The sequence below is a fragment of the Aythya fuligula genome, chromosome 16 (genome assembly GCF_009819795.1).
Source record: "Aythya fuligula isolate bAytFul2 chromosome 16, bAytFul2.pri, whole genome shotgun sequence".
Lineage (NCBI taxonomy): Eukaryota > Metazoa > Chordata > Aves > Anseriformes > Anatidae > Aythya > Aythya fuligula.
In genome coordinates this window covers 14,147,617-14,173,160 of record NC_045574.1, presented here as the reverse complement: position 1 = coordinate 14,173,160, position 25,544 = coordinate 14,147,617, and the positions used below count along the sequence as shown (strand labels likewise).

Below are 25,544 nucleotides of genomic sequence, written 5' to 3'. Positions count from 1 at the left end.
ATTAAATGACTCCTGCTTAAATTTCTAAGTGCTCGAGGATAATGCATCAGCTATTGTATAATGGCAATTTGTCCAACGTGTCAGCAGAAACTAAATACCTACAAGTTCTCTGGGTGAGGAGGAGACCAATAATCTTATTACTGTATCCTGGAAGATGCTTTCTAAGCCTTGATTTACAGGGTCATTGAGAGAGGGAGACTGGCAAAAATAACCACCTGAAAAAAACACTACAGAAAACACCACTAGGACCACAGATACTCAAGTGACAAAATATCTGAGGGGAAAAGAGACCGGGGAGGCGATGTTGCTCTGGTTAAGTACCTTTTTGTCATACTAATTATCTTGCAGTTCACGCCATAAAGCAGACCTGCAGGTTCATAGAAAACTTTGGGTTGGTCCTGCAGGTAATATGAAATGATGCCAGGTTTGGACTTCCTGAGGTAGCTTTTTATCCTAACGAGCCTTAATGTTCCACATTTCTGTTAAAACCACACATTTCGGAACTTGTATAGTAATAACTGAAAACTTAAAGACAAGCTATTGGCACTCTTAAGCTTCTTTATAATGGTAGAAATTATTAATTAAACTGGGAACAGGTCTTCCTTTTTGCACCTCAATTTTCTTATCCTTCAACGGGACAAACAGAAGCCTGTATCTCCTGCAGGAGTTACTGCAGTTCAAATGTGGTTGTTTTCATTGTTTCTTTCCCTCTTCACCCCTCAATTGCCCTTGGTTTTTCCAAAGCCCTAACATTTTTCTAAATTGCATCTTTGTAGTATGAAACTACATTAGCTAAAAAGTCTTTGAAATTAATCAGACTTTATTCTGTATAACATGGCAGAAAGCGTACAGCCAGGTTTTTTTTCCTCTTTATTTGCAGGTTATTTATCTGTGTTAGTGGTCTCCCTTTTAAAATCCCTTATCTGTAGCGCTCCGAGGTCCCACAAATTGTGGGAGATGTATTTTACCAGATGTTATACGTACGTGCAATAACTATCCTAAAAGTCGTATCGTCTGCTGCATTTGACAGAGGCTATTAGGTAAGATGCCATCCTCAGTCTGAAGTGTGTGCTAAGGCAAAAATTTTGCCCTAAAAGCACGATCCCAGGCTATCCAAGTCCTGGCAGTTTTTTGTCATTGTCCACAAAGGTGCATTCTGTATGTTTTTTAGATAAATGGCTAAGGAGTTAGCCTGCTGTTAAAAAATCAAGAAACAAGGCAAAAATAAATCAAAATTAAGACTTAAGGTTTCAACACCACAATTAAAGAGGGGTGGGAACAGTCTGATCTTCAATGATGTACATAATGGCAGGGAGGGTGGGCGGTTGGACTGTCAAACTGCCTTAATTTAATTGCAAACACATGCTGATGAGTCCCCTCCTCCTGGACCTCAGGGCTGGGAAACTTTTTTTTGTCAGCTCCCTGCAGTTCAGAATTGAGGAAAATCCACTCGGGCAAACACCATGCTGATCAAACCTTCAGCTCTCCTAGGCTTTTTGTGCTTTCTCCTCTTGCTTAGTTTCTCCTGTTCCTGCCCCAGTCGCTGCCTGTGCTTCAGGACTACGGTGAGATGCATGCATCTGATGCTGGAAACCATCCCCGACATCCCACCCCAGACAAACATACTGTGAGTAGCCGTTTCGTTTTACTGCCTTTCTTACCTGCTTGGTCTCTAGGAAGAAGAAAGAAAAAGCTTGCTGGTTAAAGGCATGCTTTTTCTCCTTTTTGGTGCAGTTGTCTGTGCTGCAAACTGTTTCAGGCTTTTAGAGCATAGAAAAGAAACTGCTTCTTTTGGCATCAGTTAATCGTTAACAGGACAATCAAGGGAGTTGAAAAATGCAGAAGAAGAATGGCATGAAATCCCTGGAAGATGGTTTTGGGGAATCAAAGGTCACAAATATTAAACTGTGCTTATAGAAAGGTACACAGTTTATGTTTGAGAAGGCTTTGTATATGGGTGTAGGAGAGAGAGAGGAAACACAGCAGTTTGGGCTTTTATCTCTACAGAACAAAACACCTAATTTTTCATACATACCGCCCTATTTCTTTCCTAGGCTTTAAGTTTTGGCTTTCCAGATTCTATCTGAACTATACAAACCACATGCAAGGCTTATTAGGAAAGCAGCAATCGAGGCATCTCACAGGCTCCTTGAGAAGTAAAACTATACCTGTTGGGTTGGATGTGCCTTCGGGGGGGGGGGGGAGCTGCTGGTGTGTCCATTCAAATGGAAAAGGTGTAGGAAAAGGGCACATAGCACTTCCAAACCTCTAAACAGCTCCTACTGACAGGTCCAGAAGAGCACCTTCCTCTCATTCTGTGGTCTATCCTATGCTTAAGGGTGTCCTTAAGATGCTGTGGCATGTGACAAAATGTTTCTCTTAGCTGCTCCCTTGGTTTGGAAGACCTTTTTTTGTAAATAGCAGGAAAGACTTGTCAAAAATTCATCTCAAAACCGTTAAATCACTGCTGATTGTCAAACTTTTCCAACTCTGGTGGGTTGAGAAGCTGTTCTCTCTGCCCATAACAATCCAAATTTGGTCTCAGCCAGAACATCCATACGAGCATGTCTCCTGTAAACATTTCTCTAATATTACTAATGCGATTTATCTGCTGGCAGCCTGAGGAGCATAATGCAGGCAGGATGCTGGCATTTTAATTGCTGCCATCTAGATCTGCTTGGGTGGATGGAAAAAAAAAGCACAGAGGTCCTAGCAGGACTGGCACAAAGGAAATGCCTACTCTAGCTCCATCTGCCAGAGCTGTGCTGGTGCAGAAACTGATTGCAGCTGGGCTACGTGGGATTCACCCCGACTTGGGGCAGACCCAAATCTGGACTTGCTTTCTATCGAGGCTGGTGATGCTGTAGTTATTGTGCAGGGTGATGCTGCCTACTCCATGGTTTGTTGCACATTAGCTGGGTTGTAGCTATCTGCCCTACAGGAACTTGCAGACTTTCCCTCTCCAACTTGTCACCAGCCTTTTTTTCTCCCCTTACAAGTCTTTCTTGAATGGGAAACTGGGGTGTTAAGCATTAGCTACATGGTATAGTTGTGAGATATGAAAGCAGTCGTGTTTCAAGATGACTGTCTTTACAGACTGATATTTTTGAGGGAGTTTTGTGTGGTATATTCTCTTCTAATACTTCCTGCATAATTGTAAGTAAAACCCATACTGCTAAGTAGTGATTCCCATAGATACAGAATAATAGGAGCCTGGTAAGTTCTCTGTTGGCAGATCACATGCCTTTGTATGGTGTGCAGCAAACAGAGATACTGACTTTCTGGCAATCTTGAGGATTTAGTGTATGTAAATGCATTTGGCATCCAGCATCCCATTGTATCTGTTATAAATACCATTTGAATAATTGAACTTTTTTTTAAAAAATCTGAAAGATCAAAATGCTTCTTAACCCAGGCCCTGACTACTCCAGCTTTTAGGTATGTTAATCTTTCTCTTGGGAGAACTGTTACTGCTCAACGCGAGCACTCAGAATTATAGCAAGAATATCTGATCGTGGAGTTACTCTGAGTAGAAAATGTGGGATTGTGATATTTTCCACATTTGCCCTTTGGTATGAACAGGACCAAGCCTGTGCCTGCAGATTCAAACACCGATGCGAGGCTCCAGCTCTGTTCCCTCGCCGAACAGCTGCAGCTTCCAGATGGGCTTTGCTTTGAAGTCGGGAGTTTGGGACTTTCTGACTTCCGTGACTCCGTGCCACCCTCTCTCGAACAATCCTTGAAGAGCAGGGAAGTCTTCGAGCCGGCACACGCTGTGCTTCAACAAGCCCTGCTGGCAGATGGCCCCCTCGGGGCGCTAGCCAGCTGGCGTAACTTGGAGCAGCCCATGGCCGTCTCTGAATGATGCTGGGACTGGCATGGAACCAGCTCCGGGATTGATGAGCTGTTACTGGCTCCTCTTTGGTCGCCGTTTCCCTCCTCCCTTCCCAGTCCCAGCTGGGTGCAGCCGAGGATCTGGCCCAGCGTCTGGTTTTAGCAATAGCCTATTTGTCTTTGGTAACAGAGTCTGCTCGTTTTGTCCCGAGCAGAGAAGAGGATGGCAGGCATGGCTACGTGTGTACAGATAAGTAAGCTATAAAAATTTGTGGTGTTTAACTGCAAACGTATTTTGGCTGCTGTCTGTTCAACTGGAACGCGATTATCCAGATGTGATCTGCTGGTTACCGCTGGGATTCAAGCAGTTTCTTTAGCCAGCAGCCCAAAGAAGGGAACAGCTGCGAAACATACACTCCGAAAATTTCAATAGGTCTTTAACCTTCGAAGTCATTTGTTCTACAGAGTGACATTTGAAACAATAAACTTTGAAACGTGTGGGCACGAGGGGAAGAAATCCATGGAAAGAAGTCCCCCTCTGGCTGGCAGCTAATGGATGGCAATCCAATTATCCGTGGGCTAGTCTCCTTTCTGCATTATGCGTAGCACGTAATGAATGGGGACTTCGAGGGAAACGTAGCTGAGGGCACCAGCAAAAGACGGCGCGGTAGCTGGGACGTGAACACGCTGCTGGCATGAACGGGAGGTGACCCAGTTGTTCACAGACCTGGCTGCTAATTGGGCAGCGTGGGCACGGCCGCTTTGACGAGCTTTGTTTCCCATCGTGGCTGTGCAGGGTGCTGCGTGGTGGCTGCCTGCTCGGTTCCCCTCTTCCTGCAGTAGGATGCTACGCAGCAGGAATGAAGGCTGTGCTGGGACAGGCTGCAGCACTCTCTGTGTGTCTTAAGAAGCATATTTGCAGGAAAAGCATCTACATTTGCAGGGGGAAGGCTTGCTGAGCAAATGAGTTCTTGGAAATGCTGCTCCCATTGTGGTCTCTGTCGTGCACTCTCGGTCTTTCAGATGAAGAATGGATTAGTCATTTCCTCTGCCTGTGATAGTCCTATGTGCAGTCATTGAATGTACACCCACACATTCTGCATCTTCCAGGTGTGATCTCCTTCCGACTTCTTCTTTGCTGCAGTATTTAATCATCATTAAACATTTTGGAGGTGACCGAAGTCTTCTTTATGTTCTATTTATAAGTCACTTCGTCAGAAGGAAGATGGGGAGGGGAGGTATTTAAAGGTTTTGTGTTTTTTCTTTCCTTCCTAGAGGCATTCCAGTATCTTTTAGTGAAATCACCCAAACTCTTGGGTTTGTGGAAACCTCAAGTGTTTAGAAATCCTGGCTTCACTGACCTGTAGTGCCTCTTCATCTGGTTCTCACTTGAATATCTGCACTTTCCCTGACTGCTCTGCTCTCACCACGTCCCTTTCCCCATACTTGTACCAGGACCATCACTGTGCTCTTTAAGGCCACTTTCTCAGAGTGGGCTACAGCAGTAGGTTGGAGAAATCAGTATATTTTGGTGCAAGAATGCATTTATATTCTGGTTAAAGACTGAAACGGTCATGCTCTTAAGAAAGAAAAAAGCCAACATCTTTGCTGCAAGGGACTTGGTATTTGAAAATCCCATTAACAGTTCATTTAAGCTGACATGGTGCTACTGCTTTTTGGGTTTCCTGAAAATATAAATATATCTTTGCACTCTGAAACTTCCTTTTACCACCTTCTGGATCAGGGTCAGGATACAGTTCAGGAGGAGGGAACGTTGTCTTTATTTGATGTGGGCAATATCTTGAATAGGTGGTGCAAAGGAAATATGTATTAGGCTAAGAGACTCCTCCTTGCTGACATGAATATCCGAGAATAGATTTAGCTCATTTGATTAGGATCAGACCCTAATCTCCATACCAGCTGCTAATAGATAATGGCTCAAATTATCTAAGATTGATGAGGTCAACAGTTTGCAGTGTAATCTTCCTACTTTAAGACGTGTTCAGGGCCAAAAGTGTGTTTTGGAGGTATTTGGTGCACCTGCCTTTTACTGCTGAAAGCTATGGGGTGCTTGGTGGCACATGGCAAAATGGTTCCAGCAAGGAAGGAGCACCAGCAGACACCTTGTGCAACTCTTCCAGGCACATTGTACAGCCCAGTTTCCTCCAGACCCTGACCAGAATCGCATCTTTGGTAACTGGGCTTCCAGGGGGGCTGTGGGGAGTGCCTGTGGTGGTCCTAAACCACCCAGAACTGCCTCTAACCACTTATTTTTGTATGAATGAGTCTTGCACAGTTGAACATGTGCCTGTGAGTGCGTGCTGGCTTGTGTGCACGGAAAAAGGGGGATCAGCACAGCAGCAGTCAACACACCAAGCTGAATTACTGTCGAGTTCGTGCTCCAGCTGACGAAGAGGGAGCCCTTTTAAAAATCCTGACCTGTTTGTGGGTGCTGAAATTTTAAAACGTTTTTCTGCAGGAATGCCTGTGGTGATTTCTTAATTAAAACCTAGCGTGCCCATCCCTCTACTTTCAATCCGTAAGTGTACAAAAGGGAACAGCAGCTTGTTCTGCAGCATGAGGCTCTCTGTGTATGCTTGCTTTTCCCTGTTTCATCCGTGATCTTACTGACTTCTTTATCAGTATTTCCATACTGAATGTATTTTCCTTCCTCTTCATTCCTCGAAGAGTCAAATCTTGATGTCTTAAACAGTTACACCCCAAAATAGCAGAACCTTGGAGCCCCCCCAGCCCTGAGCCCCCCTGTGGTCTCCTCTCCCTAGCAGAGATGACAACGCTCAGCTGTCCTTGTAGGGATTCACAGATGAAAGCTGTCATTTATTAAAGCCATTTGGGGACTTGTGTGCAAGAGGGACATTCCTGAGCCGGGGAGCTGATGACAATGAGCCTGGAAGACTTCATTCCCATCTCAGCAAGGCTGTTTTCCCTTCCTGCCAGCACTGTAGCTGCTTGGCAGCGTGGAGGAACCTGCAGAGCTGACTCCGATGTTCTGTGGATGAGTTAGACAAACGAGCATCTTCCTGACAAGTGCTCTGGCTCTTATTAGAAGTGGGAAACTTGACTTAAAATTATGTGTAGAATGTCCTACACACCCCAGGAAAAACTGGAAGGAACCTCAATGTCTTATCTCCCTTTGTAAAACAACCATTACTCTCGGTGTCTTTGGTGATGATGGTTGGTTGGCTGCCACTTACCCAACCGCTTCTGGGTTAAATGGCCCCAAACTGGCAGCATCATTGCTGTGCACGGTGTTTTGAACACAGAAGATACTTCAGTGAAGCAAACCCAGTAATTTCCACAGAACTGCAGTAAAACACCTCGTGTAGCTAATTATCTGGTTAGGTAACATGGTAATATATATCTCATTCTTTAAAAGCCGAAATAGGTTAAACAGAAATGGAAGCTGCTTGTAAAAGCCGTAGATTGCTTTATATGCTAATCATTGTTAATTATTTAACATAGTGATTTCAGGAACGATTGCTCTGATCACAGCTGGGAGGATCGGAAAGATTTGAGTGTAAATACCTGTGTCCTCAGTCCCTTTGCAAATTCTCTCAGTCTTGATAAGCCTCGGGGACAGGGCTGGGAGTTCCCACAGTCAGGAAAGGTGAGTGATTTCACTAGCAGATCCGAAATTATCCATGCATTCCACCCAGTTTCCTGCCAGAGCCGTGGTGCTTTGGCACGAGGATTTGGTGAGGTTTTCTGCAGGGGCAGGCAAGCTGCTGCTGGCTGGAGGGATCCGTGCTGAGTGGTGCGGCACAGCCGCTGTCCCAGGGCACTGGGTGTGCCCTGGTTGTGCGAAGGTAGGAAAAGGTCTGGGATCCTCTCTTATAATCCCAGACTGTCCGCTTTGAAAGCATGGTGGAGAGGCAAATCACAAGGGATTCCCTCCTGGCCCCCAGTTTTGCAGATCCCAAGGTGAAGGAAGCAGGCGGGAGGGAGGGAGCCCAGCTGCTCACGTCCACAGCAGCTGGGACAGGCTGGCACCCAAGCAGCTGCGTGGTGGGTCCTGGTGAAAAGCACGCTGCTTTGTGAGGAGAAATGTCGAGTTTCCAACGCGAGTACCCTGGGAATTGGGAGAAACAAGCGTTTCTGTGTAAAAAGGGGCAAACTCTGCAGGGAATGGGAACGCTCTCAATCACTGCACGCAAGCCAGGAATTTCCCAGTGCAGCCCTACATGGTGTTATTTCACCAGCTAAGCTTAGGGCTAAAGCAAAGTCTGGAGGAAGATGCTGTGGATGAGCCAAAGTTGGATTTTTTTTCTTTTTTTTTCTTGTTTAAAATGCATTGGTAAGGATGAAGATATGGGTTGCTCTCAGACTATTGCCGTTGTGTGATGGAAGGCAAACCAGAGTGACCTTTCCAAAGGAGTGCAAACCAGATGAGTTCAGAACTTGGGGTCCTGGGATTCATTTGAAGATCTTACCTGGAATTGAAAAGGGGTGAAAAATCAAGACGTTTCATTAAAACAACATGCTAAGCTTTACTATTTGCTCCTCGAGGGTGGTGGAGGGGAAAAGGTCCTGCAAGTTTGAAGTGTGTGAAACCGGACCCATTGCTCACCCAGCAATGGGAATATCAGGAGGCATCTCCATCCCTGTACTTCTCGCCAGCAGGGGAACTGCTGATGGAGGAAGTGCTGCCAAGCAGCAGTGCTGGGACCTTTGTTAGTGATGCATGATTGCTCTTGCCAGGCTCTGCAGCCCAGGCTCGCTTTATTTGCTCTCACAGGTGAAAAATCCCACTCTCTAGGAGGTGAGACTTGCTTAGTGAGCTGCAGACTGCTCCAGCACCTTTCCATAGAGTAGTTTTCGGCAAGTGACCCAAAGTGAAAGCAATCCTGGGGGTGGGGGAGCTTGTGTTTTATTTTTGCTGGCTTTTCAGAGGTGTTTTCAGTCACCCATGGTTCTGGGTTTTGCTTCTAGTTTCAGCTGGGGAAGCTGTGCTCTTATGCGTGAATGCTGGGGTGTGAAGGATTGTAGTTGTCTGTTTGTTAAAATAGTTGGATGTTTTTTCCACCAGCAGTCTGTGACCCAAGGTGGTATTTTGCACCTCACTATCCGCTTCCCACTGCCTTTCACGAGCATCAGCAGCCTCAGCCTTGACTCCTGTGTGTTTCTTCCATTTGTTTGTTCCCTCCCCTATTACCTGTAGCCAGCTGCCAGGACTAATTACACTGTCCTCACAGCCCCCCAGGGAGGCAGAGTTGGTGTCTGCGTGTTACAGTGCATAAATCAAGTTTGCATTTCTTCACCTTTTCTCATGGTCTAGTTTTTCCCTCATTTCCTTTTAATGAGACCATGGAGAATAGTGCGTTGTGCTATTGCCTTTGCCAATACTTAATTGTATTTGGCTTTACGGTGTCAGCCATGGCCTCGAAAGCTCTGTACAGATACCATCAAATTCACATCATCAGTGAAGAGGGATCTGTAACACCTTCCAACAAGGCGAGCAAGAAATGTTTGAAACACTTTTCAAAATGCTGAAGCTGCGTGCCTTCCTGCCCTCTAGCTCTTCAGCGTGCAAGATTTACCACTAAGAAAGAGATGAAAGTTTTCTTATTTGGTCTTCTCATGTCTTTGTTCAAAGCTGAAAAGCTAAAAAAATGGGAAAAAAATAACAGGAGAGACAACTTCCACTGTCATTCTATTGCATTCAGTGATTAATGGGGTAACAAGGCAGAGATTTAATATTTCAGCTTGAGTTCAATAAAAATACTGTATATTTTCTGCCTAAAAGTAAGAATGCTTAGCGGGATTCTTTTTAACATAAAATAACCTTCTTTGCAAGCTGTTATGCTGAAGAAACATTATATCTTAAACTAAAATCAGCTCTACTTACTGGGTACCCTCCTCTCAAATACTTGCTCCAAGATCTTTCAGCCCCCTTGGATGCTCACTCTGTTTGCTTACAGCTATCTGCAGCGAATGCACTTTGTTATAGTCTTACATAGGCCACAATTCTTGTCGAAGCTCATTCTAAAAATAAGTGTTGAACACTTAGCAGTGTGTAGAATTCTTGTTTTAAGCTGTGACTCCAAATGCTCCTTGGTTTACCACCAGAATGACAGGCATTTCGGCACATTCATGTGTTTTTCCCCTCGAAGCAAGTGCCCTTAAAAGGCTGTCTTAAACAGAAATAGCTGTGTGTTCACTAAAGGTAGTATTGCAGAAAAAAAAATAATTAATTGTTGTGCTTTGGATGGAAACTAACAGCAAAAACCAGTTGTCAGTCTTCTGCAATTTGTTATAATATGCTGGACCATGCAAGGTGCCAAATCGATGCGCATTCCCTATAGAAGTGTTTCTACTTGGTTAACCAGGTTAAACCACTTAGCTCTTATTTTATTATCTCATTAGCCATCAAAACAACATGTTTTAGGGTTCCAAATCAATGTAGATACATGGACAGCCCTTGAAAATTGCCAGAATCCCCTGGACTCCACTAATTCTAATTGAAGTTGGCACAAATTTGAAATGCAGGCAGCGATAAGCTGTTCTGAGTCTTGGAGCACTGTGGAGCAGAATGTGAAATGCTTATTATATGAGGTTATTTGATCAGATTTAACCATTTTGGGACAAAGATAATTTTGCTGGGGACCTAAAAAGTGGGTCAACATGATTATGTGCATTCCTCTACAAACCAGCATGAGGTGCAAGAGCAATTGTACATGAACTTGGGGTGCCAAGAAGCAGACCTTGTGCACTGCTCGTGGAATTGATCACTTGAGTCCTTTCAGCCTTCAGTTTTCTATGAAATGTAAATAAATTTTGTACATTTTGTAAATGTAGGGTTGGTTGTGCAGGCTTTTGGCAGACTTTGCAGGCAATGGTAGCCCCCCAGCCATCATCCCCACGCCTCCTCCTCTTCTTCCCCCTCTCCATCCCTGATCGTTGTCTCCATTTCTCCAGTCCTGTAGACCTGATACAATAAACTGTTCCAGAATTCCTCCTCCCTTTGTTGCTGTTTGCTACTGCCTCATTTATATTATGAGTGTACTGATTGTGTTTTCTGCTTTCAGAGATTTACGTTTCAACCACATCAAGGAGATACGACCTGGAGCCTTCAGGAGACTGAAGAACCTCAATACTCTGTAAGTCCCACTCAGTGATCCTGCAGTGAGCTTATTTATTTATTACATTAGTGCTATCATAGTTTAAGGATGGCCTTGGTCTTAGTTATTTCAGCCGATTTGCCCATACCCAGTTAAAGCTTTAAAATTCTCTCTGTTCTACCCTGGATCACATGTCTTACAATTTTTAATTAAATGAGCAATTTAATAACTTTCATTTTGGTAGTTAATCTGTCTTTAAAAAAAGAAGAATTTTGTGCATGCTCTTACTGCCTGAGGATGTTTCAGCAGGTATGGCTGGAGCAGCCCATAATGGCCTGGATGGCAGAGGGATGCATTAAAAGTGTCTTTCTTTCCATGGCTGCCTCAAATGTTTCCTGAAGTGAGCGTGTCCTTACAAATGCCAGTCTGTCACTGTGTTTTGCCATAGAATAAATACCTACCCCTAACCTACTGCAGATAGGGATGGGATTAGAAGGCAGTTCCTTGAGCCTTGCATCCCAACCAGGGCAGGCATGCTCACGTCAGTCTGCTACAATACTTTACTAATGAATTTCTTGCTCTGCTCAAAGGAAATAATGGGAGCCTTTGCTGCTTCTTGCTGCCTTAAGGCTGAGGGTTTGAAGATAGATATGAGTACATCTGCACTGTGTAGCCAAGACATTGAAAACAAACCAGCCCCCAAATCAGAAACAGAAGCTGTGTCAGCACAGCACTGTGCTGGATGTAATTGGCCTGGTGAGGCTCAGATCTGATTATTCAAGCTGTTACATGGCGCTAACAGCTATAGGATTTCTAGGTTCAAGCTCTTTGTGAGGCAAACCAGCTAGTCTGAGAGTCTGCACTGCGTGACAGACGCATTCATATTTCCTGGATTCAGACATTTGTGGCCCCAAAAAGCAAGAGAAAGTCCAGATTATTTTTTCTCTGTCTGACCTTGAAAGATCTGAAGTCCCTGATCCAGTAAAGATGTCAGTGCTGAAAGAAGGCAAACCCAGAAAATAAGAAGTTCAGTCAGTTGTAAGAAGTTGTAGAAAGAGTAGCAATGCAGGAGTAATTTGTCATAGAGAGCTGTTTAAAAGCTGTATTTTAAAAATCAGCGTTTGCTAAAGTTTGTTCCACTGTGCATAGGGGACTGATTGGCCAAACCAGCAGCACAACAGCTAGTTTGAGCTGAACCTTGGGGAAACCAAGGAGCCTGGCAGGCTTGCACAGGAGAAATGCTTCACGTAATGAGTTCTGTAAGAGATGCCAGGTGCTGTCCTCACAGTGCTTAAATGTAGACAGGTCCCTGGCACGTGCAAGACTTCTGCTTCTTTCTTCCTGACTCCTGCTACTTTGCTAGATGGGGATATGCAGCCTAGCTGAGAAAGAAAGACCCATCTCTTGGTAACATCTGTATGCTCCATGACTTAGTCCCGTGTTTTTGGTTACTGCTTACACATGTTCCTGGGAAGGGACCTCCAGGGCAGGAATTCCATGAACTGATACTGAAGGAAATAGGTGTGAATATGCACCTACCATCCCTAATCTCAGCATTATAGATGCCAGGGCAGTAAGAGGGATGTGTTTTGCACAGATGGTGGACAGGCTCTCATGCTTTCCCTAAACAGCATCCTACAGCTGTCCCCAGAGCCAGAATACTGGGTTGGCTAAAAAACACTGCCCTAAGAAAATACGGCATTTTTATATTTCAGTTTTAAAATTCAACTTTTTTTTACAAATGAAACCTTTCCATTTAGATAGTTCATTTACTTTGTTTTATTTCCTGCTTTGGCCAGCAAGCTGGAAGAATTGGTTATTCTCATGCTCGCAGGAGTTATCGGGTTCCCCACAGGTGGGAGTTAACGGAATGGAAGTCAGACCTCACGTTCCTCGGGCAAGGTTCTCTCCAGGAACTTTGGTTTCTCCAATTCCCATATCAGAACCGACAAGAGCCAAAGAATTTGCTGATGTTTCCTAGACAGTAACCTTTTGGCTCAGGACTTGTATAGGTTTTCAAGTGATAAAGAGAATAAATCCTTAAAAATCCCAGAGAGAAGTGTTGGGGAAGTTTGGCCAGAGTATTTGAAGCACGTGGTTTAGAGGACAGAGCAGCTCAGGTTCCATATGCAGGAACTCTGAGATTGCCTCTATCTGCCGTGGGATTTACAGAATAAAGTTCCTTAACCAAGTAAAAGCTTTTAAAAGAGCCTTTTCCTGAAATCCTTTGGCCTGGCAGAGGAAGGGCAACAGAGCCTGGTGCAGTTTCCGTTTTGCATCTCCTTTTGGGCAGGATGGCTGTAGAATATCCAAGTTTGACAGTTTATAAACCACCCTGATAAGGAAGCCTTTGTACTCTGCATTTGGAGGGAGAGGTGCAGAGAGGTGGGCTGAGAGAAGAGGAGCCTTTCCTGAACATCCCGTGGAGCTTTTAAACATCCTGGGTAAAGTTCAAACCTTCCCCTGGCTCTTCTCTCTTCTTTCCTCTCCCTGGTGCAGGGGATTTGATAAATTACAGAGCACTACTGAAATTAAAAACAGGAGCTCTGTTTGTCTGTGGAGGAGCAACAGTCATTACATGCTCCTGCCTTTGGGCTCCTGGTGCACCACAAGAGGTAATAAGCATTTATTACAAGCAAGCACTGAGAGCTTGCTTGTTGGCTGTCCACAACGTCGCGTGCACCAATTTTTTCGGGCAAAAAGTCTTAAATCTGTGAGGTTTTCTCATCCAGTCCTATCCCTTTGCATGTAGCTGCTGGTCCCAGAATCTCCTTTGTGTATTTTTAAGCCGTTACTATGTCACCGTAGTAAAAAATGTAGAGCAGCAGGGAGCAGGAAGGAAAAAAAAAAAAACCTCTTGTATGCCATCCACAGAGTGCCAGCAGCTTTGCAGCAGCTGTTCTGCTCGAGTTGGCTGACGCCGGCCTCATTGCTTAACCCAGCATTAGCTCACAGCAGGTGCCGGGCCCTGGCAGAGAGCAAACACGTTGCAAGCCTGTGGTGAGAGGCAGTGTCTCATTGCTTCCCGGTCTTTGCTCCTTTAGCTCATCTCTGGGTGGGGATGGATGACAACACCGCTGTGTTACGGCCCTCCTGTGTGCTCCCCAGGAGGCCAGCACCCTGCCGTGTTGACCCAACTGGGCGATTGCTGGTTTCACACCAGTGCCATCACAGCCCAGTAGTTGCTGCCATTTGTCCCTCCAGCTTATAGAAACCTCGAGCCCTGAGACCAAAGCAGTACTTATTAACTTCCCCAGTAGGTTTCTTTGTCCTCCTGCCCATGTCATGGGCACCCAAGCGAACAGGGGCTGAGAGGAGACCACGTACTTCTGCCCGTGTCCTTGTTCTGTCCATGTCCTCGCTCACATCGTGTTTCTCTTTCCGCCTTAAGTTACCTGTTTTCACACTTGTCTGTCTCTGTGAGTGCTTTGAAAACTATTTAGGAAGCATTATGTGGAACAAAAAGCACTTCTGGTGAGCTCTGCAGCTCTCCTTTAGGTGCTGCTTTCAGGGACAGTGTGCAGGCCGCCTCGGATCCTCTGGTGGCTCCTCAGAGAACGTGTCCCTGTGAGCAGGAGGGGATGTTAGAGCCTGATGGATCCTGAAATAAAGGTTTCTCTCTCACATATGGGAAATGGCTATTCCAAATCATCCTGTCAGCAAGGGAGAACGCACGGCTGAACATTAAACTAACTTTTTCTCCCCCTTTAAATGCGCTACGTGATGACTTCTGGTAACGGCGTGAGGGAAAAAAAGGAGCTGCTATGTCACGCCGACTGCAGCATGTCGTTTGTCAAAGGAAAGGAGGAAAGGGAACATGTTTTGGGTATGAACACCGGCCTGTCACATCATCTAATACATTCTTCAAAATAGAAAAACGACTCGGTGAATGCAACTTAAGCCTGCGCTTGGCAACCTGGAGGCAGGGTGGGGATGGAAGAGGGAGGGACGGTCAGAGAATAAATGAAACTCGGTGGGAAATGCTCTCTTAGAGGATATGGGCCAGCCTGTGTGGGGCTGGTGTTGTATCCCAAGCCTCCCAGAAGAATTTTCAGGAATAAAACCTGTATGGTTGAGTCTGCCTGTTCGTTCTGAGCCAAATTCGCCAGCTGTCCTGGAGGGGAGCACCACACCAGTTTGCTATCTGTTGGTAAGCTCCAGGAAACATACTGCTGATATTTTTAATCGAGCTCATTTTGCAACGGGGTGTGCTTGAGACATACATCAATAATGATCTTTCCAGCTTCTGTCTGCCAAAGCGTTTATTCCCAGCAGATCCGGTTAGCGGTAGGACTTAGCTTTCAATTCTCTGCAACTTAAACGGGTAATTGGGCATTTTGCTATTGATTGCAGCTGGGATCCGTATCCAGGTCATGCAAATCGTGGCCAGGATTTCACACACTTCTTCGCTTGGGTGAACTGCACAGGAGTCAAGGAACAGACAGCTGTCCACAAGCCATCTGAAGTCTTTCTAGGATCCAGATGTGCTGTCTTGACTATGCATTTCCCTGAAAGTAGCTCTTTGGAATATGTACAGTATGAGGGACTTCATAAATTATCTCAGTTTTGAGTGTATTCCAGGACATATCCGTCTGTTACAATAGGGAATCCTGAGACAGGAAACAGAGATGGCTCCTTCCATACGCTTTTTAACCTTTAATCAGGCAATGAACAATTTAAGTATCAGGCCATGAGATGAGAGGCCTGCACGGTGAGTGCTCTTTGAACTTCCAGAGTTTCTCTTGTTTGGCTTGGATCACTGATTCTGCCCCCTTTTAACTGCCCTAAACAGCAGAGACACCGAAATGGACTTGATGAATGTTTTTCAATAGCACCAAAATTCAGCCAGTCGACAAGCTGCGATTTAAAATCTCCCTGGGTTTCAGTCCAGGTCTAAACTCTCTGCATTAAAGGGTCTGTGTTAAAGGGTCAGCCAAGGATCCCAGCCCATGGTGGTGCAGGGGGGGCTCCTCAGCCCATCAGCATGCCCCTGCCCCAAGGATCTGCTTGCTGGTAGCCCTCTTGTGTCCTCTGTGAGTCGAGCAGTTGATGCCAGCCGCGTGGCAGGGGACAAGTGCCTGCATCCAGGGGAGTGATGTCCCAGCTGGCACCTGTTTATCAGCCTATCCAGCATCCTCAGAAGTGGGGCCAAGGATCAGATAGCAGAGAACAAGCCACTTCCTTTCACCCCTGGCTGAAGATGAAAGTGTGCTGATAGAGGGCAGGGAAGGAAGCGTGCGCCGCTGGTGCCTGTGTTGTCTTTGTCCTGTGGGTAAATAGACAAAAGTCCTCTCCTGCACCGCTCTCGAGCAGTCCTCGGGTGTTCGATCATCAAACAAACCTTGGGGTTGCTTTTCAGGGGCTGGATTTCCACTCAGCATATCTGGCTGTCAAAGCACGAGAGCGTGTTCCAAGGGCTTGACATCATTTTTGCATCCTTATGAGCGAAATCGGGTTTTTTAGCCTCAGTCGTGTGTGTTGAGCCATTGCTCGCAGCTGTGCAGGAACTTGCCAGCATCCTTCTGCCTTAACCTCTTCGGGCTGCTTGTCCACGCTGCTGCTATGTGCAGCTTGGAAGTGGCACCTGAATGGTGGCAGAACAGGTCAAAAGAGGATAGTGAGATTTTTCTCAAATCTTTATTGCTTTGGCTTCCAAAAATGTGTGTTTTTTTTTTGTTTTGTTTGTTTTTTTTTTGTTGTTTTTTTTTTTTTCCTCTCCCCTTCACTCAAGTACCATCTGTGCTTTTTGCACCTTTAATGTAATTCCTCACCTGAGGACAAGCTGGTGGAGGGCTGGCGCAGCTCAGGTGCCTTGTGAAGCTGCCGTAACACATCTGTGTTTCTGAGATCTTTCATCCTTGCATCCCTGGGGCATTCGATTGTATCTTCATCTTCTTTTCCCACGTGTTTTTGCCATTTTTCCCCACCTCTTTGTCTTTTCTCTCTATCCTTTACCTGCACAGATGTTGCTCCCAGGAAGGGACCTTTGCCAGAGGCTCTCTGACGTGCTGTCTACCCGATTTTCTTCATCAAAGGGGGGGCAGAAAATTGGGCTTTCTGCTGGGAAACCACTGAACCGTCTTCCCATGTGCTATCAGGTGGTGGATCATTTCTGAGGAACAGAGCTATCAGAAAAAAAGGAAAGAGAATGAACTTGTGAAATGAGCTCCATGGGCAGCCTGGCCTGGTTTTGTGTTGAATTTGACCTGATACTGTAGGGTCTGGCTGCTTACAAGGGGAAGAGCAGTTTTTCCTAGAAAAACAGATCTTTGACATGCAGTCACAGCTCTTCTCTGTCCACATCTCCATTTAAGAACTTAAAAATAAGCATAGCCAGTGAGATCCTTAATCCTAGCTACGAAATCCACCAGCAGCCACCATGAGGTTTGTCGGATCCAATACCATGGGGAAAGACCCCAATAAGTGCGGTTCAACAGCCGCAGAGAATAGCGAACCCTCATCCATTCAAGAGCTATTTGTAAGTGATTTATTTAGTTTTCTCAGCCTTGGGCTTGGCAGCAGTCGCAGAGGAGGTTTCTGCAGGGTTCGGCCGTGTGGTCACTGCTGTTGCACCCAGCGTCGCTCTTACAAGGACGGGCTGCTCTCTGCTCCTTGGCACAGGCTCGCATTTGCATGCACAGTCATGGTAACGAAACACACAAGTCAGAGGCTGCCTGCCAATGCGATGTTGTCCATAGGTTTTGTATTAAAATCTGGCACGAGGCTCTCCAGATTGAAAGAGGCTGTTTCTGACTAGCTGTGGGACTCAGATCTATATCATTTATTTATTTTTCCTGTGTACATATTTGTATACAAAGAGATTAAAACAATGCCTTACCATTTAATGACTCTTATAACCGATGAAGTAGCGTTTTGAACTGCTTTTGTGCAGTTAAAACCCGGTTCTGCATGCCCCTGCTCACACATTAACACAACCACGCATCCCCAAAAACCTTCAGTAATTGTACAAAAATGGCAGCAATTATTTAATTTGTCCCTTCTCTCTGCTTTCGGCTGCCCATCTCCCTTCTCCTCATTCTTTTCCTGGCCAAAATTGTAACTTTTGGGTGAAAGCCACCGTGACAAAAGGTAAGGAAATGTTTTTGAACGTTCCTTACTGGAATGCACCTCTGGGCAAAAAATGTTCTTATTGACTTAACTGTTGTGAGCATCCTGACTTCAGGCTGATAGCCCCTTTAGATTTAAATTCTATGAAATCTGTGGATTAAGGATTTTTCAGTGGATTAAGGATTAAGGAAACCTGTGGATTAAGGATTTTCTAGTTTTCAGGAGTACAAATGCCGTGAGTCTCTCATGCTGAATTCACCAGCTCTGTTTTTTCTGTCTTGATTTGAACAGGCTGCTGAACAACAACCTGATAAAACACATTGTGAGAAGATCCTTTGAAGATCTGGAGAACCTGAAATACCTGTGAGTTGCTGTCTCGGTAGTTTCTTAACCTCTTGGAAATTGAACAGCCCACTCCCAACGTTGTCCAGTGAACTTTTTGTGCTCAGAATTTCTGGATGCTGATGTTGCAGATGTAAAACATTGCCCTTGAATCCAATCAGACAGCTCTGCTTTGGCTTCCTGTGTCTCTTAAAATACGACTGCTGAACGGGTTGTCCTAATGCTTTTTTCTTTCTCTCCTCTTGAAAGCTACCTTTATAAAAACGAAATTCAGAGTATCCAGCAGCATGCCTTCAAAGGACTCCGCTCTCTGGAGCAGCTGTAAGTACAGACGAGTGCTCTTTGTCGCTTGAGTTTGTTGTGCAGAAGAGCCAAGCTGTTGGCTTGTCTAATCCCAAAGCTGAATTGCTGTGTACCAGCCACTTAGGAAGGAGTAGGATGAGGCTTCTGCTGTTTTGAGGTCCAACTTTGCAACACTGCACTGGCTTCACTTGGAAACAGCTGGTCCCAGTAGTGATTTGAGGTAGTTAATACCAAGGGCTCTTCCTACTGATGTCCCGTATGTTTTCTCCTGACCCTAAGCCTCTGGAGCATAAGAAGAGCCCAGCTGTGCTTTTAATTCCCTCTATGTCCAAAGAACTTCCAATGGGAGGAAACCAGGGATGTGTAGGATGGCTTGAAACAGGAGGCAGCTGGCCTGCTGTGTTTATGTCTGCTGGGACTTCTGGAGCAGTGTAGGGTCTGGCCGTTCTCCTGAACTGCCGGTGCTGGTTCAGTTTCTCTCTTATCCAAACCTTTGCTGAAAGCGAATGGATGAAGTGCAAGCTGAGAGCTGGGATGGGGTATTTATGCAAGCCACCAGGGTGGTGGTGTTTGCATGCGCTAAATCATCTGGACATTGCAATGGGGAGAAGAAAAGATGGAGGTAAACCAAGTAATGACCTTCCCTCCAGGCTGTGAGGCTCTCTGGGATGAAAGGAGCCTCATGAGTTTTCCTGGCAGCTGGAGCCTCTCACAGTGACATTCCTGCATCCTTAATTGCTCCCCTTCTGTGTATTGCAAATCCACGCTGTTTATTCTGTCAAAGAGGTTTTGTTTTTTGACCGTTCGGGCTCCATGCTAAAGGTGAGATGGCAAGACTGAGGTCTGACTCTTCTAACGGGGCTTGCTGAACTGGGGTTGGATTTTTCATGTCAGGTGTCATGATATATGACGTGCGTGTGGGTGAATTTGTGTGCACTGGAAAGAATGCGAGCATAGGTATTTGAAATACAGCAATTATTTACATCACTGGAGAACAGGGAGCAAAGGTGAAACCACTAATTCATGGATTGTCCCAAATGGCAGAGTTTATGGGGCTGGAATGCAGCTAACAATTTTGCTGTAAAAAGAATAGGATCCAGCTTGTTCTCTAGGCTGACAGCAGAAGTGGATGGGGGATAGCTGCAAGCTATAGGTACTGTAGGTATTATAGCTGTAGGGCATTACAGGCAAGCTTAACAACGGGTGTGCTGCCATCCTTGTGTATGGTATGCTTTTTCCATCAGCCAGCTCAGCAGTGATTCCTGGGAGAAAACGGGAAGCAGAGACGGGCTCAGCTGTGCTCAGGGAGATGATGCTGGCCTCGGTGATATTTTAACAATGAGCGTTCCAGACTTGATGTCACAAATAAAAGAAAAAAAAAAAAAAAAACACAACAAAACCACAAAAACAACAAACAACCCTTGGAAAGGCCCATCTGTTTCCAATCTCGAAGGCAGGCATGGTTCCAAAAGAATTAGCTTTGCTCAAATCCTACCCCGTGTTCCTGTACCCCACAAGCCAGCTTTTCAAGGAAAGTATAGCCCGATTGATGGACAATATCAGATGCTTTCCTCAAAGGCCAAAGCAGTGACAGCAGACATCTGAGACTTATTACAGCACATGCGTTTCCCTCTCCCTGCTCTTGCCCTCCACTGCAGGATCTGAGTCACCGTGCCTGTTTTGTGCTCTGATAGCGATCCATTTATTGTGAATCCTTCCATTACAAATCAAACAGCCATGCGGAGGCTTAGGCAATTATTTCTCATCCCAGGCAGCTACAATAGCAGCGAGTATTTGTAGACCCACGATTAATCAGTGTCTGCTGGAGAATGTATGCTTTTGTGTAAAAATCGGGGAAGAATTTGGGCAACTTGGAAACTGCCCTGAGATGCGTTTAAAGGTCAGGAACAGGTTGGTTATGTCAGTGCACACCACAGCTAACGGGAGCAGGGGATGTCAGGTTCCTTGCTGTGGTGCTGCAGACCCCAGATTTGTTTTGCTGATGGCAAGGGGTAACTTGGGGCAGTGCAGGAGGTCTCCTGGAGCTCTGCTGATGGAGCAGCAGGTTGGTTGCATGAGCAATAGCAGGGCTGTTCACATTAATGTACCATTTAGATGATGGTGTTCTAGCTGACTGCATTATCTCTGTCTTTGGAGGCTGTTTTCCTTCCACAGAAACAGAATAGCCCGATGACAGCAGTACCTAAATGTTCCTGCTCTTGTTTCTTGTTTCTGGGAGCCCCTGCTAGCATCACAAACAAACAAAGGCTGGAAGAAGCCTCTGGATGCCTCTAGCCCAACCTCCAGCTCCAAGCAGGACCGACTTCAAAGTTTTATCAGAATGCTCAGGGCCTTTTTCTAAATATTAATTCTTGGAAAATTCATGATCCCTCTCAGAAACGTTTAAATTTCTAGGCTGGGGACAAGTGCTTCATAGTATGGCTATTTCGTCTCAGTGATCCAAGGCTGTGCAGGGGGATGTCGAGGCATTAGGAGCAAGGCAGGGAAAGTTCTTGGATGGTGGTTGGATGGGGAACAGCTGCTGCAGGCTCTTCATGAGTTTCATTCTTTCACAGTTTAAGGGAAGAGCAAATCTAATCTCCCCAGTGCGTGTTACAGTTTATTCAGAGAGAGTAAACAATTGACAGCACAGGGAGAAGCCAGTGTTGGCTACTATTTTTGCATGTGAAAATTGAAGATACTAAAGAGAATACTGAGATGTGTGGTGAGTGATTATCTTTTAAATTGTGATCCTTAACCCTGTCCCTTGTGCTTTTCTGTGTGACAGCTACCTGCACTTCAACAACCTGGAAACCCTGGAGTCAGAGACTTTTAGCGACCTGCCTAAACTTGAAAGGCTGTAAGTAAAGATGTGACTTTCCTTGTGAGTAAGTGGGGGAGAAGACAGGTAAAAAAAGAAACCTTCATTTCGTTTAACAGTGATGTTTTTGTAGTGTGAAGCAAAGTGCAGTGATCTCCAAAAAGGAAAGAGGTATGGAGAGAAGCATCCTTAAAGAATCAGATTTTGTATACTTGAGAAACAGGATGGTTACTGAAATTATGTGGGAATTTCTCACCTTGTTTAATGTTCGCATTTCCATCTAAGTAGGAGTAAATCTAGAGAAAGTCAACCTTATTCCACTTGTAAGGTCAACTTAAGTCATTGTTGGGCAGTGTATACAAAAAAGGAGATGGAAAAGGAACAAAGTCATAAGAATGTCCGACAAGAAAAACATGCATCCTTCTTGAAAGCATTAGGAAACTAAGTCCCGTGTCCCCTGCTCCCCAGCATTGCTTGTAGTAAAAATATACCCACCAGGAAAAAGGCTCATGGGGTGGTTCCCACTCCATGGTGAAACCAACAGACCCTTCTGTGCTGCATGCAAACATGCATTACACCCGTACTTACTAGGCAAACAAAACCGAGGGATCCAAACAACACCCTTAGAAAAATTCAGACCTGGATCAGTACGCTGTGGCTGATCTCAGTCTCTGTATTTGATCCAACAAAAATTCCGAATTTAAGTTTCAGAGGAAGGTTTGTCAACATCCAGGCTGTGCAGCTAGGCTGAACCCCCCTGTACATGTGTGTCTACAGACAGTTGCACTCAACTCACACTGCTTTTGTATTGCTTTCCTGGTCCACCATCTACTAAAATTACTTCTCTGTAGTCAGTGGTCTTTTGAGAGTATTAGACGTAACTGACATAACTAAATTTCCTCCATTAAGGGAATGGAGAGTTAATTATTCCATCCTGCTCCCCCCTGCTGTGTTTCAGTGCAGTTTTTTTTCCAAGAACTCTTGAGTCTTATCTACATGCTAAGAACCTGGAAGTGAGAAGTTGCTTTGGCTTCGTTCAGAGTAAACCCAGGTTTGGCTGCTGCTGTCTGAATTAGATTTACTCATGGATTTGGGTCTATAACTACACTGAGTTGTCTACTGGAGCCTTACTTCAACAGCTGCCCCTGTAAACTCCCATATCTTCTGCAGGGGGGAAAGGTCTCTTGTAAACTGGAGCTGACCATGGCACAGAAAGCACAGGGTGGGTCCAGCCTGCAGGGATTTTGTGCCCTTTCTCCTCCCTTTGCACAGCATAAAGCAGATTAACTTTGAGGTTCCAGTTTAAATCTGTTACATCACATCTTGAGTCACCATTTCCAGTACACACCCGCTCTCTGCTTCGGTGTATTGCATTGCGTTCTCACATGAATAAAATCCCCATAGCTCATGGAAACAAACACAGTCAATTTAGAACTCCGAGCTCCATTTCGGTGAGCAACCTTTGTACTTCAGCTGAGTTCTGACCTGGGTTGTTATCATCCATGTAGTGCAAATACTGAATAATGTTTTGGCATGGGTTCTTCCATTGCAGATTCTTGCACAACAACAAAATTTCCAGGATTCATCCAGGGACATTCTCTCAACTGGAATCCCTCAAACGACTGTAAGTAAAAAACATTGCCTGCAAAGAGCAATTGTTTATCTTCGATCAGACGGCCAGGATCTGAGGAAAAATGTGCCTGGTTGGCAAAGCCTTTAGTTGTTGCACTTCTAAGGCCACTGTGAAGTTTATAAAACAGTTTTGGTTGGACGCAAGAGCTTATTTAACCAGTTAGGAGTTGCTTCATGCTGGTGTCTAATTAAAGTCTAACTGGAAGCTTACAGATCAATAACACTGCAGGAACGAATGTTCCTGGAAAGTCATCCCAACCCTCTGCTGTCCTACGTGCTTTAAACTATAAAAAAAATATGCAAAAATGTGGAAGTCCAGGCCACGGATCGTGTCTTAGATCAGTATCCTAACACAGGAGGAAAAATCATAGCTGTAAAAGAAAAGAAAAAGGCCGTTTTGCTCAGAAGGGTACCACAGTGCATGATTCTCACCCCATGAAGGAATGCCCTGCTATGTTATTCCCATGTAACCTGTCTCTTATTCTTATTTTTTGCTTGCTTATATCTCCTAGTGCTTAGCTTTGTTTGGTGTTTTATGATGTTTGGAAATGATGCATTTCCAACGGGGGGGAAGGAGGGAAGCAAAACCTGAAGAATTTGGGGGTTCTGCCATGATTTTATACTGCAAGAAAATCATGTGCTTCTCCCCACAGTGCTCTGTGATTTCTGCAAGCGGGTAAAATGCTTCGTATATTTTTAACAGAGAACAACTTTTGTCTGTGTGGGTCAGAGAAAAAGGCACGGTGTCTATAAAGTGCTGTATCATGGCCTTGTGCGAAATCTCACCTTCTCAAATGTTTGTCCATTAAGCCATTAGGCCTTTCTCCCGTGTCTTTTTAGATGGCTAAGGCTCGTATACTGTAAAACTGTCAGTGGGGAAGGAGGCATAAGCTAATCTCCCTACAGCCTCCTTTATCTGTGCGCACAGCACTGTACGGCGTAATGAGGTCAGTGGAAGGAAAGGCACCAGGAGGTCACCTTTGCACCCATTCGACATGGTTCAGGCATGTCTCGCAGTAATAAAAGTCCTTACAGTTGTGCAGAAATGCTGCAACCTCTAACACCTGGTCACAGAAAAAGATCAGTCCCAAGCATGCTAAAATCAAGGGGTTCTTTGAGCTGATTTCAGTGCTCCAGCTAATGCTGAGGGAATTCCCGTGTGCTCATTTGAAAACATCACACCTTGCACTCCATATAATCTATGTTGTGCTTTGTACTCCTGCAAATAATCTGTGGAATTAGATTTTAGCTACCCTAGGGCAGCTGTCCTGGCCAACTAGGGCAGTTAGGTGCACAGCGTTATGGTTGCAGGCCAGGAGGAATATCCACATGTCACACGGTGATATCTGACCCAAGAGCACAGAAATCTCTAGCAGAGGCAGTGCTACCTGACAGAGTTAACAAAGGTTGAAATCTCCATCCTCTGAGAAATTTCAATATTTCATTTTAGCTCGTTAAATAGAATAATTGTCATTTAAAACTAGAATGACTGATAGACGACTGTGTTTCAAAAAAATCATTCTGACTTGGTTAAGAATTTAAGAGCTATGGGAATTCAACATTTCTGATTTTAATTTGGGATATAATCAAATGCAAGGAAGAACAGCCGAGTGGTCCTTCAGTCCAGGGCTATTCCATTCTCATGCCCAGGGGAGAGGCAGCAGGGACACAGGTGGGAGGCTGGGACTGAAATGTCTTCCCCTTGCTTTTGCAGGCGACTAGATTCCAACTCCTTGGTCTGTGACTGCGATTTGCTGTGGCTGGCCGAGCTGCTGAAGAAATACGCGGAGCAGGGCAGCATTCAGACAGCCGCAACCTGTGAGGCTCCTCGGGAGCTGCACGGCCGCTCCATCGTCACCTTGACAGCTCAGGAGTTCAACTGCGGTGAGCCCTGCAGCCACAGGGCTGGGCTCTGGGCTAGGAAATGCTTCCCCTGTCTCTTTCCCTTCCTCTTTTCCATCCCGGGATCCTGCTTTCTCTCTCCTGTCGCTGCCAAACCAGAAATGTCTCGCTGGGGTCAGGCTGGTTATCAGCGTAACGCGGGGAAAGTCAACAGTCGCGTGCATGTTGAAAGCCGCTCTGTTTTGTCTGGCGGTTGTTGTCTTGGTTTTTAGAAAGCGTAGGGCCAGCACAGGATCTGCTGCAGTCAGAGGCTAAACCAGAAATTGGGAAATCTTGTCCCGCGTTAGGCTGAATGGAGTTGGGAGCGCTGCAAGTCTCAGTGGCTCCAAACAGCTGCAAGCCCAAGTAAACACATGGTGGATGAATGGCCGGATGCTTTGCCTGTGGCAGTGTGTTGCGTTTGTTAATCTGTTATTCTTTAAATTTAGATAATTTCTCCATGAACTAATCCATTTTGAAACGAAAGGCTTTGTTCTGAAAAATGACAAAATTAAACATTTCGTGGAGAGAGAATGACAGAACGCTGACTTTGGTGTGCAAGCATCAGCAGGGCTTTAGCTGTG

At 45.3% G+C, this 25,544-nt stretch overlaps 1 protein-coding gene across 1 annotated transcript in view; it reads left to right on the top strand.

The window, feature by feature from the left end:
• Positions 1 to 1,463: 1,463 nt before the first annotated feature.
• The window catches only part of LOC116495699 (peroxidasin homolog), a 42,266-nt gene continuing 18,185 nt past the window's right edge, over positions 1,464 to 25,544 (top strand). Inside the window, exons 1-7 of the mRNA XM_032198366.1 lie at positions 1,464 to 1,627; positions 10,881 to 10,952; positions 18,273 to 18,344; positions 18,573 to 18,644; positions 21,415 to 21,486; positions 23,000 to 23,071; positions 24,794 to 24,963. Coding sequence (XP_032054257.1) covers positions 1,464 to 1,627; positions 10,881 to 10,952; positions 18,273 to 18,344; positions 18,573 to 18,644; positions 21,415 to 21,486; positions 23,000 to 23,071; positions 24,794 to 24,963 — 694 coding nt within the window. The remainder of the gene's footprint in view (positions 1,628 to 10,880; positions 10,953 to 18,272; positions 18,345 to 18,572; positions 18,645 to 21,414; positions 21,487 to 22,999; positions 23,072 to 24,793; positions 24,964 to 25,544) is intronic.